Source organism: Pleurodeles waltl, chromosome 12, assembly GCF_031143425.1.
Source record: "Pleurodeles waltl isolate 20211129_DDA chromosome 12, aPleWal1.hap1.20221129, whole genome shotgun sequence".
NCBI classification, from domain to species: domain Eukaryota; kingdom Metazoa; phylum Chordata; class Amphibia; order Caudata; family Salamandridae; genus Pleurodeles; species Pleurodeles waltl.
The window spans coordinates 25,596,046-25,609,282 of NC_090451.1; the positions used below are offsets into that span (position 1 = coordinate 25,596,046).

Consider the following 13,237-nt stretch of genomic DNA (forward strand, 5'->3'; position numbering starts at 1 on the left):
GATTCTGCCATCTTGTTTCCAAGCTTAGCAGGGAGCTCTGGGAGCATCTGAGTGGCCAGACCAGGCAGGTGACATCAGAGCCCCCTCCTCGTAGGTGGTCACCCTGATAGGTGACCAGTCCCCCTTCCTGGGCTATTTAGTGTCTTCCTCTTGGATGGTCTTCAGATTCAATATGCAACCCTCCAGCATGAATCCTCTGTAATGTTTACTTCTACTTCTGGCAACTGGAACTGGGCTCCACAGGAACCTGCAGCAACAATGAAGAGTTCGCTCTGCAACACTGTTTCTCTGGATCCTTCCAGCAACTGCAACATTTCCCTGGCTGTGCATCCTCTGAGGGCAGCAAGTCTTCAGTTTGCACAAGAAGCAAGAAGGAATCTCTCTTGGAGTGAAGGAGTCTCTCCCCTGCATCCGCAGGCACCAACTGCAATGATGACCAGCTGAGTGGATCTCCTCCCATCCTATGCTGCGTGGATCCTGCATCATGGGTAGTGGTCTGGAGTGGTCCCTTTGTTCCTCTCTGACAGCTCAAAGTTGAAGGTAGGTCCTTGCCTTCCCAAGCAGGACAGTACATCTGTGCACTGAGTCACTTGCAGCTACCAAGGCTTGTTGGCATCTCCTCCAAGGGATCTTCACGCTCTGTGTAGCCCCAGCCTCCAGCACTCCTCCCTGCGACGCTCAGCCCTCTGCTTGCGTCTCCTGCAACGTGGGACCTCTCCTATGTGTGCTGCGTGGGCCTCTCTGCGACTCCTGGGCTTCTTGCCTGTGGGTCTTCTGTGGGGGCTGCCTCTTCTTCTTTGGACTCTCTGCACTGCTGAGGGTCGCCTGGGACTCCCCCCATGGGTTGAGTTCCCCTTGGACCTTGCTGGTCCCCGGCAGCTCCACATATGCACTAACTGCGACATTTGCCTTTGCCAAGGCTTGTTGGTGGTATTTCCACACCACAGACTGACTGAATTCCTTCATCTGGTATGGGACGTTGACTGCATCACCCAGGAACTCTTCACCTGCTCCAGTGCTCCATTGCTGCTGTCTTAGTCCACCGTTGACCTGGTCTTGCATCCACAGATCGTTGGGTAGTGGCTCCTGCCACCACCGGAGACTCCAATGTGAACTGGACTTGGTCCCCTTCTTTTCCAGGTCTTCCTCTTCCAGGATCCACCTGTGGTTTCTTGCAGTCTTGTCTGGGTCTTGCAATATCCTCATCTGAAGTCCTGTGGGTTGCTTTGGGTAGAATGAGTAACTTACCTCTTTCCTCCAGGTCGCTGGTGGGGGGGGGGGGGGGGAGGGACTCTGGTACTTGCCTTACGGGTTTCCTAGTTTTTCCAGCTCCCCTCTACTGATTCCACTTCCTTGGTTGGGGGCCCAACCTTTGTATTCCACTTTTTTAGCATATAGTTTGGTCCCTCCAGGCCTTCAGTATTGCGTATTGCTTTTCGCTGCTTTCTATTGGTTATTATGCCTATTTCTGATTACTACTGTACATATATAGTGTGTTTACTTACCTCCTCTTGGGGTATTGTCTATATAGTAATTTAGTATTTGTGTAACTATAATAAAGTACCTTTATTTTGGTAACACTGTGTGGGTGTTTCATGTGTGTAAGTGCTGTGTGACTACAGTGGTATTGCATGAGCTTTGCACGCCTCCTAGATAAGCCTTGGAGGCTCATCCACAGCTACCTTTAGAGAGCCTGGCTTCGTAGACACTGTCTACATTTCACTGAGAGGAGATACCTGGACCTGGTATAATGTGATAACACCATAGGTACCCACCACACACCAGGACAGCTACCTAGTATGTCTGTCTATAAAAGCTCAAACAAGGGTGTCACCCCACAAGGAAGCAGGCTAATCATATTATTGATTGGGACCAGGTCCTATAAGCAGGTCCACGGGGGCTAGGTGACGAGCGTGCCCCGCAGGCTGCTGTCACTCACAAGCATGATGGTCCCCGGAAAATACCTTGGAATGAAAGAACTAATTCTAAGTCAGTAACAACAGATAAGAAACTTATTAATCCATTTTTTGTAGCTCCAACCAACCAGTGAGAGGCACCCAAGCTTGCCATCCATTGAACCCCAAAAGTACTGACCAAGTCGTGCAAAAAGTGATGGACAATAATTATCGTAGGCGAGGTGCGTTCATGCCACTTCATCATTGGAAGGGTTTTCCTAGCTTTATCGAGCCCTCCTTTACAGTCGTAGATGAGGTAAAAACTTTGCAAGTAAATATACGGTTTTCAGTATATATTTTCATATACAGATCCCCTGCCTGGTTCTCAGGGGTTTTTGATCATGTTTTATTTTTATTGGTGCCCTGAACAGGCCGGCTTTTGATCTTAATTAGTGTCTGATTTAATGACTTGCCATGTCCTTACTAAATGTAAAGTCGGCGACTTCAAGTGGGATCCCCAGTCCTACCGCAAGTGAGCGTTGTGACCCCACTCTCTGGCCTTCACTGGGGTGGTTCTTAAGGGCTATGCTATGGACGGTGAATAGATGCATGCCAATAGTTTGAGATTGGAAAAGGGGGGGTTTGAAAAGAAATCGAGGGATTCTGTTTTAATCATTGACATACATTTAGGCAAAGGCAATTTTAGGCAGGAGACAGCTAAAATAAAGCAATTTTTTGGCTTAAAACATTGTGACCCTCCCACCCGAATTGGGTCTGTTGGCGCGTATGTCAACTTACACTAAGGTTGCTCCTTACCTGACACCTGATCCTGCTGCTGCGAGTCCTCGGGCAGCGGACCGCTGAGGTCGGCCGACAACGAGCCGCTGGTCCGCTGGGATAGCATCCGCCTCTGCTGCTGCAGCTCTTCCTCCCGCTGCAGGACTTCCTGGATTTCCCGCTCAATCAAGGATGACGTCTGCGTGCGCAGCGGCTTCATGCTGAAGCTCTGCTCCTGATACGATGTCGTCTCGCTGGGCTTGAGTCTGGGAGAGGATTCGTCTGGGAGGTCTTGCAGCGTGACTACAGGGGAGAGTTTGGGGGTCCAGGGCTTCCAGGTGAAATACTCTTTTTGCAAAATGACTGTATTATTAGGGGTCACTGAAGGGTCTTGTTCATCTGCTTTTGTCTGATCTTCTTCTTTCGTCGTCTGTAAATAATAGTCACTGGGAGGATGCCAGGAATATCTGGAGGTTGGCGTATAGGAAGCGGGGACACTCTGCGCTCTAGCGCCTTCACTCTTGGACGACAGGTAAGGAGCATAGGCTTCCTGGGGTATGCGACTCACTTGTTCATGGCTTCTTCTTTTAACTTCTGGGCTTACATTTTGGTCTTGGCTTTGCTCCTGCATCTCCACGGGGACAAAGCTTGAATTTCTCTCGTACAGATCCCAATCAGGTGATCTGTAGTGGATTGATTTGAGAGGTAGTACCGGCACCTCGTCCTCTTGCTCAAACCTCTTTTTCCGCTCTTCGACCTCCTCCATTGGACCTTTGTCATACAGCCCCACCACTTTCCCCTCGCTTATCAGGTCATCCTCACGCTTGGCATCCATCTCAATCTCCCTCTGGATGAAGTAGGAGCCCCTGCGGGTTTCTTTGACCTTCCTGCCGGGGGAAGAAGGAGGCGAGCGGTACAGAAGGGGTGTTTTGAAGATGGCCACCATCTCCTGGGTGCTGGCCGACCCTTGGATCCCCCTCTCTCTGCGCAGTTCCTCCTCTCTCTCCAGCGCCAGCCGAATCTCCTTTTCGATGGGCGTTTCATACCTGGTAGGTGGTTCGCTACCAGAATCTTGGATGTGCCAGTTTCCCGATGCTTGCCTTGAGGTACTTCCATCGCTGCCATACCCTGCCCCAAGGCTTTCATCATTCCCAGGGTGCAGGTGCTCTCTGGAGGAGGTGACGAGGAGCTGCCGAGTGATGGTCCTTCTTGTGCCGCTTTGTGGCTCTTCCATTGCTATCCTGGCTCTCTGCTGTCCTACCACCTCGTCCTCCAGCGACGGCACTGGTGAGGCTTTGTAGCCACCTCCATCTCCCCTTGGAGATCCACCAGGGTGATAGCTGAGTTGAGCAGTCACTGTTTGAGCATATGGACTCCCATCCTCCCCCTGCCAGTCCCTCTCGTACACATAGCTAGTAGACTCTGATGGTTTGAGTGGTCTGCTTTGTGGTTTCAGTCCCTGTAGAAGATCTGGTTTGCGCTGTTCCAACATCAGGAACTGCTGCCTCGCAGCCAAGAAGTTGATTTGTTCTTTATCCACGTTCTCCTGGCCGAAGGATGCATCTCGTGAATCGTGTGTCCCAAACTGTCTATCAAACTCCCCGGCAGATGTTTCAGGCATCTTTCTGGGTGAAGCAGGTGGGCTATCTGCCTCAGAGCCCAGCTCGCCCAAAGAATGCCACTGCCGGAGGGGGCTTATCTTCACTTTCTGTCCCTCGATTATACGCTTGCGCTCATACTCCAGCTCTCTCAGCCTATCAGGGGAGGCTTCCACCGCAACAATGTGGTACTCCACTTCCTCGTCTGACTCAGTGTAGAGTTTGGCAGGCTTCTTCTCCTCCTTGTAGGCACGAAGATCGTACAGCTCCCCCTTCCGGACCAGCTCCAACTTGGAGTCCCTGTCTGGAGAAGGCACCCAGAGGTCTGCTCTATGCATACCATCATTTAAAAAATAGGTCTCTGTGACCCGACTAGGCGTAGCAGACAAAGCCCGATAGTTTGTCATGGGATTTCTTTCTAGGCTGGCTGTTTGCACGGTTGTGATGATGTACTCTCTGTTGTTGGTGGACGCGTCTTCCTCACCCCATTGGTTGCCATTGTACCTGGGCTCGTGGTCCATGTACTCCTCTTCCCATCTGCTTTCAATAGTGTAGAGGGTCCCATCTTCACCAAGGACTTCTCGATGGGTCGAAGACATTGGAGTGCTTGTGATTATGCTCCTGGTCACTCGATCCATGCCTGGGGAGAGGTCCTCTCCTTCCGGAAGAGTCTGGGGTTCCTGCTCAAGCACCCTTCGTCTGTGCCCGTCTTCCTGCACAGGTTCAGGGGCTCCTTCTGCGGCCTGGTCTACAGCACAATTGTCGCCTTCTCTTGCTCCTCCGGTGATGAGCTGCCAAGAGAAAAGACAACTTCATATTACAGGAGATTAGAAAATGGTGCTGCCCCTCACATACCCTCCAGTAATGCCTCTGCCAGTGTTAGCTAAACAAGTGCCCCTCGCACCCCCAGCAGTAACCCTTCCGTCAGTGTTAGGAAATCACTGCCAACGTTGTGTACCACTGGGGCACTGTGGTATTACAGAAGGGACTGTACATGCTTGTGCAGCCTCCGCTGTGAGACTGATAGTGCAGGGCACAGGTACCGCCAGTGCCCTGTTGAGATGGCGCTCCATGTGTGTGGAGGTGTGGTCCCATGCAAATGAGGGAATGACTTTGCCTCTGCACTATTACGGATGTAGGCACTGTGACAAACAGGCCCTTAGGAGGCGCTCTGAGAGTGCACTGCAAAGAAGTGGCACACTGTTCATGCACCCCCTGAGGGGAGACCCCTGGAGGGGGAAAAGGGGGTTCCATTGACCCCTTGACATCCCCCTGCAGGTGGGTGCCGTCACTCACTGCACGTGCCTGTAGGGGATCGCGGTCTTCTCTTTACAGTGCAGACGGATACTGCCTGCACTCTCAAACACAGAGCGGCTTCTAAGCAACTGCTCCATCTTCACTGACTGTGCTCCTCCCAGGCAGGCACATGCTTGCGGCCGCCCTGGTGGCAGTGCATTGATTATAATAGGGCGTACTACTGTCTCCGTCTGCACCAGGTGCACCTTTTGAAAGGTGCACCTTTGGCACAGTGCTTCTATGTATAATATGGGCCCTGGATGTCCAGTGCCTACCTGAAACTCAACCCAGCCACATCAGAATTTGTGCTATTTGCCAAGAACAATAAACAAGTTACAGTAAAACCTGGCTCAATGATATGAACTTTAACGTCTTGACACTTTCACCGAAGGCCACGTCACTTGGATTCACCCTGGACACCACCCTCAAGGAACACACAGCCAAAAAACAAAGGTGGCCTGCTAACAGCTCTCTCTTCCGAAGGAATTCGACCATTTCTTTCTGAAAGTGACCTCAAAACTGCATTTCAAGCCCTTCTACTCTTGCATTTGGATGGTGGTAACACTCTTCTCCATGGCCTTCCAGACTCCACACTGGCTCCTCTTAGGGGCACCCTACACTCCGCAGAACGCCTCATCCAGGGCGTGAAGAAACACGATCCCATCACCCCCATCCTTGTGGAACTCCAGTGGCTCCCTTTGCCAGCCCACACCATCCTCAAAACCAGCTGCACCATTTACAAAGCCACCAAGACCAGCACCCGCTCACCTCACAGACAGGGTCACTAGTGATTCCCAGCACATCCGCTGTCAGGACACCACCAAAGCGCAGACTACTACACTTCCACCCGATCACTATACTTGTGCACTCCGTGTATGTCTGCCAATGGCTCTGTAACTCTCTCTGGCCCCTGATCTCTGTTATGGTCCTGTTTGTCTGTCTGATCGGACAGTAGCACTTCCCTTCACCTTAAATCTCTGTTGTCTGCCCCTCCAACCTTTATTCTTGGGCTCTATATCTTGGTCCTGACCTGTGTCCCTGCCCCAACCCACTCTTGCTGCATTCCATTCGACTCTGTCCTTTTTGTCCTTAACTTTACTCAGTGTTCCTGCATAAGTGCCCCTGAATCACTGCACCGTGATCCTGTACCACTGCCCACGACCCGGTATCAGTGGCCCTGACCTTGTATCAGTGTACTGTGATCCTGTATCATTGCCCCGTGACCCTGTATCACTGCCCTTGACCCTGTATCACTGCCCGTGACCCTGTATCAGTGGCCCTGACCCAGTATCAGTGGCCATGACCCTGTATCAATGGCCCTGTCCCTGTATCAGTGCACCGTGATCCTGTATCGCTGCCTGTGACCCTGTATCACTGCTCGTGACCCCGTATCAGTGGCCCTGACCCAGTGTCAGTGGCCCTGACTCTGTATCAGTGGCCCTGACCCTTTATCGGTGCTCGCTGACCCTGTATCAGTAGCTCTGACTCTGTATCAGTGCACTGTGACCCTGTATCATTGCTCGCTGACCCTGTATCACTGCCCATGACCCTGTATCAGTGTCCCGTGACCATGTATCACTGCCCATGACCCTGTACCATGGCCCTTGACCCTGTATCAGTGCCCCTGACCCTGCATAAGTGCCCCTCAATCACTTCACCATGATCCTGTACCACTGCCCATGACCTGGTATCAGTGCATCGTGACCCTGTATCACTGCCCATGACCCTGTATCAGTGCACTATGACCCTGTATCAGTGCACCGTGACCCTGTATCACTGCCCCCTGACCCTGTATCAGTGGCTCTGACCCTGTATCAGTGCCCCTGACCCTGTATCAGTGCACCGTGATCCTGTATCACTGTCCATGACCCTGTATCAGTGGCCCTGACCCTGTGTCACTGCCCCTTGACCCTGTATCAGTGCCCCTGACCCTGCATAAGTGCCCCTGAATCACTGCACCGTGATCCTGTATCACTGCCCTGTGACCCTGTATCAGTGGCCCTGACCCAGTATCAGTGGCCCTGACCATGTATCAGTGGCCCTGACCCTGTATCACTGCCCATGACCCTATATCAGTGGCCCTGACCATGTATCACTGCCCGTGACCCTGTATCAGTGGCCCTGACCCAGTATCAGTGGCCCTGACCCAGTATCAGTGGCCCTGACCCTGTATCAGTGCTCGCTAACCCTGTATCAGTGGCCCTGACTCTGTATCAGTGCACTGTGACCCTGTATCAGTGCTCACTGACCCTGTATCACTGCCCATGACCCTGTATCAGTGGCCTTTGACCCTGTATCAGTGGCCGTGACCCTGCATAAGTGCCCCTGAATCACTGCACCGTGATCCTGTACCACTGCCCATGACCTGGTATCAGTGCACAGTGATCCTGTATCACTGCCCCGTGAACCTGTATCACTGCCCGTGACCCTGTATCAGTGGCCCTGACCCAGTATCAGTGGCCCTGACCATGTATTAGTGGCCCTGACCCTGTATCACTGCCCGTGACCCTGTATCAGTGGCCTTGACCATGTATCAGTGCACCGTGACCCTGTATCACTGCCCATGACCCTGTATCAGTGGCCCTGACCCTGTATCAGTGCCCCTGACCCTGTAACAGTGCACCGTGATCCTGTATCACTGCCCATGACCCTGTATCTGGGGCTCTGACCCTGTATCAGAGCACCGTAACACTGTATCTGTGCACCATGAGCCTGTATCACTGCCCATGACCCTGTATCACTGCCTATGACCCTGCATAAGTGCCCCTGAATCACTGCACCGTGATCCTGTATCACTGCCCCGTGACCCTGTATCACTGCCTGTGACACTGTATCACTGCAAGTGATCCTGTATCAGTGCCCCCTGAGCCTGTATCAGTGCACTATGATCCTGTATCACTACCTGTGACCCTGTATCAGTGGCCCTGACCCTGTATCAGTGCCCATGACCCTGCATAAGTGCCCCTGAATCACTGCACCGTGATCCTGTATCACTGCCCCGTGACCCTGTATCACTGCCTGTGACACTGTATCACTGCAAGTGATCCTGTATCAGTGCCCCCTGACCCTGTATCAGTGGCCCTGACACTGTATCAGTGCACCGTGATCCTGTACCACTGCCTATGACCCTGTATCAGTAGCCCTGACCCTGTATCAGTGCCCCTGATCCTGCATAAGTGCCCCTGAATCACTGCACCGTGATCTTGTACCACTGCCCATGACCCTGTATCAGTGGCCCTGACCCTGTATCAGTGCCCCTGACCCTGCATAAGTGCCCCTGTATCAGTGCACTGTGATCCTGTATCACTGCACCGTGATCCTGTACCACTGCCCATGACCTGGTATCAGTGGCCCTGACCCTGTATCAGTGCCCCTGACCCTGTAACAGTGCACTGTGATCCTGTATCACTGCCCATGACCCTGTATCAGAGGCCCTGACCCTGTATCAGTGCACCGTGACACTGTATCTGTGCACCATGACCCTGTATCACTGCCCATGACCCTGTATCACTGCCTATGACCCTGTATCAGTGCCCCTTGACCCTGTATCAGTGGCCCTGACCCTGTATCAGTGCACTATGATCATGTATCACTACCCGTGACCCTGCATAAGTGCCCCTGAATCACTGCACTGTGATCCTGTAACACTGCACCGTGATCCTGTACCACTGCCCATGACCTGGTATCAGTGGCCCTGACCCTGTATCAGTGCCCCTGACCCTGTAACAGTGCACTGTGATCCTGTATCACTGCCCATGACCCTGTATCAGAGGCCCTGACCCTGTATCAGTGCACCGTGACACTGTATCTGTGCACCATGACCCTGTATCACTGCCCATGACACTGTATCACTGCCTATGACCCTGTATCAGTGCCCCTTGACCCTGTATCAGTGGCCCTGACCCTGTATCAGTGCACTATGATCATGTATCACTACCCGTGACCCTGCATAAGTGCCCCTGAATCACTGCACTGTGATCCTGTAACACTGCCCCGTGACCCTGTATCACTGCCCGTGACACTGTATCACTGCCCGTGATCCTGTATCAGTGCCCCCTGACCCTGTATCAGTGGCCCTGACACTGTATCAGTGCACCGTGATCCTGTACCACTGCCCATGACCATGTATCAGTAGCCCTGACCCTGTATCAGTGCCCCTGATCCTGCATAAGTGGCCCTGACCCTGTATCACTGCCCCTTGACCCTGTATCAGTGCCCCTGACCCTGCATACGTGCCCCTGTATCAGTGCACTATGATCCTGTATCACTGCCCCGTGACCCTGTATCACTGCCCTTGACCCTGTATCAGTGGCCCTGACCCAGTATCAGTGGCCCTGCCCCTGAATCACTGCACCGTGATCCTGTACCACTGCCCATGACTCTGTATGGCCCTGACCCTGTATCAGTGCGCCTGACCCTGTATCACTGCCCCTTGACCCTGTATCAGTGCCCCTGACCCTGCATACGTGCCCCTGTATCAGTGCACTGTGATCCTGTATCACTGCCCTTGACCCTGTATCACTGCCCGTGACCCTGTATCAGTGGCCCTGACCCAGTATCAGTGGTCCTGGCCCTGTATCAGTGCACTGTGATCCTGTATCGCTGCCCGTGACCCTGCATAAGTGCCCCTGAATCATTGCACTGTGATCCTGTAACACTGCACCGTGATCCTGTACCACTGCCCATGACCTGGTATCAGTGGCCCTGACCCTGTATCAGTGCCCCTGACCCTGTAACAGTGCACTGTGATCCTGTATCACTGCCCATGACCCTGTATCAGAGGCCCTGACCCTGTATCAGTGCACCGTGACACTGTATCTGTGCACCATGACCCTGTATCACTGCCCATGACCCTGTATCACTGCCTATGACCCTGTATCAGTGCCCCTTGACCCTGTATCAGTGGCCCTGACCCTGTATCAGTGCACTATGATCATGTATCACTACCCGTGACCCTGCATAAGTGCCCCTGAATCACTGCACTGTGATCCTGTAACACTGCCCCGTGACCCTGTATCAGTGCCCCTGGCCCTGTATCACTGCCTCCTGACCTGTATCGCTGCCCTGTGACCCTGTATCAGTGGCCCTGACCCTGTATCAGTGCACTATGATCATGTATCACTACCCGTGACCCTGCATAAGTGCCCCTGAATCACTGCACTGTGATCCTGTAACACTGCCCCGTGACCCTGTATCAGTGCCCCTGGCCCTGTATCACTGCCTCCTGACCTGTATCACTTCCCCATGACCCTGTATCAGTGCCCCTGGCCCTGTATCACTGCCTCCTGACCTGTATCACTTCCCCATGACCCTGTATCAGTGCCCCTGGCCCTGTATCACTGCCTCCTGACCTGTATCGCTGCCCTGTGACCCTGTATCTGTGACATCTGACCCCGTATCACTGCCCTCTGACTCTGTATCACTGTCCTGACCCTATATCACTTCCCCCTGACCATGCATCACTGTCCCTGTATCATCACTGCCCCTGACCCTGTATCTGTGAATCTGTGACCCCTGCCCCTGTATCTGTGACCTCTGACCCTTCCCCTCGGCCCTTCTCTCTTTGCTCTGCTGTCAGGTGCACACCGGCTGCCCCTGCAGGGTTCCCTTTGTGAACAGAAAGTGATAGTGAGGTTATCTTGGAGCCCCGCCCTGGGGGGGGGGGAGGGGAGGGCTTCCTGGTGCCTGAGGTTTCACTGATAGCAGAGGGTGGGAACCCTAAGGGTGCAGGGGTCAGCGCCACGTGCGCCCACACCCAACACATGGGCTGTGCTGAGGAGCCTGGGAACACAGCAGAGGACCGGAAGTGATGCCCCAGTACCAGCCACGCCCTCTTGCTGTTAGAGCTGGCTGGGGATGGGCCTGATCAGGAAACAGAGCCTGAGGAGCCCGCCTCTGGGGCTGGGGCAGAGTCACTCACTCTGCTGGCAGTAACTCTAAGGTGCACTGCAGAGACCCTCATGCCCCCTTTAATGTGCAGCAAACTCCCAACTGATCTTCTGGAGAGGAGCCTGGTGGGCCCCTGCCACAGAGCTGACGTGTCTGCTGCCCAGCCTAAGCCAGGCATTGCACTGACCACCTGCCATACACCACCCCCTTCCAGAGAGATGACCACCTGTCATACACCAACCCTGCCAGAGAGATGACCATATGTCATGCATCAACCCCTGCCAGAGAGATGACCACCTGTCATACATCAACCCCTGCCAGAGAGAAGACCACCTGTCATACACCAACCCCTGCCACATAGCTGATGTGTCTGCTGCCCAGCCTCAGCCAGCCAAAACACTGACCAGCTGTCATACATCACCCCCTTCCACAGAGATGACCACCTGTCATACACCAACCCTGCCAGTGAGATGACCACCTGTCATACACCAACCCTGCCAGAGAGATGACCACTTGTCATGCATCAACCCCTGCCAGAGAGATGACCAACAGTCATACACCAACCCTGCCAGAGAATGACCACCTGTCATACATCAACCTCTTCCAGAGAGATGGCCGACTGTCATACACCAACCCCTGACACAGAGCTGACGTGTCTGCTGCCCAGCCCAACCAAAGCACTGACCATCTATATCAACCCCTGACAGAGAGATGACCACCTGTCATACATCAACGTCTGCCAGAGAGATGACCACCTGTCATACACCCTCCCCTGCCACAGATCTCATGTGTCTGCTGCCCAGCCTAAGCCAGCCAAAACACTGACCTTCTGTCATACGCCGACCCTTCCAGAGAGATGACCACCTGTTATACACCAACTCTGCCAGAGAGATGGCCATCTGTCATGCATCAACCCCTGCCAGAGAGATGACCACCTGTCATACACTAACTCCTGCCAGAGAGATGACCACCTGTCATACACCAACCCCTGCCACAGAGCTGACGTGTCTGCTGCCCAGCCTAAGCCAGCCAAAGCACTGACCACATGTCATATGTTACCCCCTTCCAGAGAGATGACCACCTGTCATACACCAACCCTGCCAGAGAGATGACCACCTGTCATACACCAACTCCTGCCAGAGAGATGACCACCTGTCATACACCAACCCTGCCAGAGAGATGACCACCTGTCATGCATCAACCTCTGCTAGAGAGATGACCACCTGTCATAAACCAACCCTGCCAGAGAGATGACCACCTGTCATGCATCAACCCCTGCCAGAGAGATGACCACCTGTCATACACCAACCCCTGCCACAGAGCTGACGTGTCTGCTGCCCAGCCTAAGCCAGCCAAAGCACTGACCACATGTCATACATTACCCCCTTCCAGAGAGATGACCACCTGTGATACACCAACTCCTGCCAGAGAGATGACCACCTGTCATACATCAACCCCTGCCAGAGATATGACCGACTGTCATACACCAACCCCTGCCACAGAGCTGACGTGTCTGCTGCCCAGCCCAAGCCAGCCCAAGTACTGACCACTTGTCATACATCACCCCTTCCAGAGAGATGACCAACTCCTGCCAGAGAGATGACCACCTGTCATACATCAACCCCTGCCAGAGATTTGACCGACTGTCATACACCAACCCCTGCCACAGAGCTGACGTGTCTGCTGCCCAGCCCAAGCCAGCCAAAGTACTGACCACTTGTCATACATCACCCCTTCCAGAGAGATGACCACCTGTCATACACCAACCCTGCCAGAGAGATG

The 13,237-nt window shown here is 53.5% G+C and overlaps 1 protein-coding gene across 2 annotated transcripts in view; it reads right to left on the reverse strand.

The window, feature by feature from the left end:
• Positions 1 to 13,237, reverse strand: part of MISP (mitotic spindle positioning) — a 204,657-nt gene that overhangs the window by 111,288 nt on the left and 80,132 nt on the right. For both annotated transcript variants that reach the window (XM_069216997.1, XM_069216998.1), the window contains one exon: positions 2,712 to 5,061. In XM_069216997.1, the coding sequence (XP_069073098.1) occupies positions 2,712 to 5,061 (2,350 nt within the window). The remainder of the gene's footprint in view (positions 1 to 2,711; positions 5,062 to 13,237) is intronic.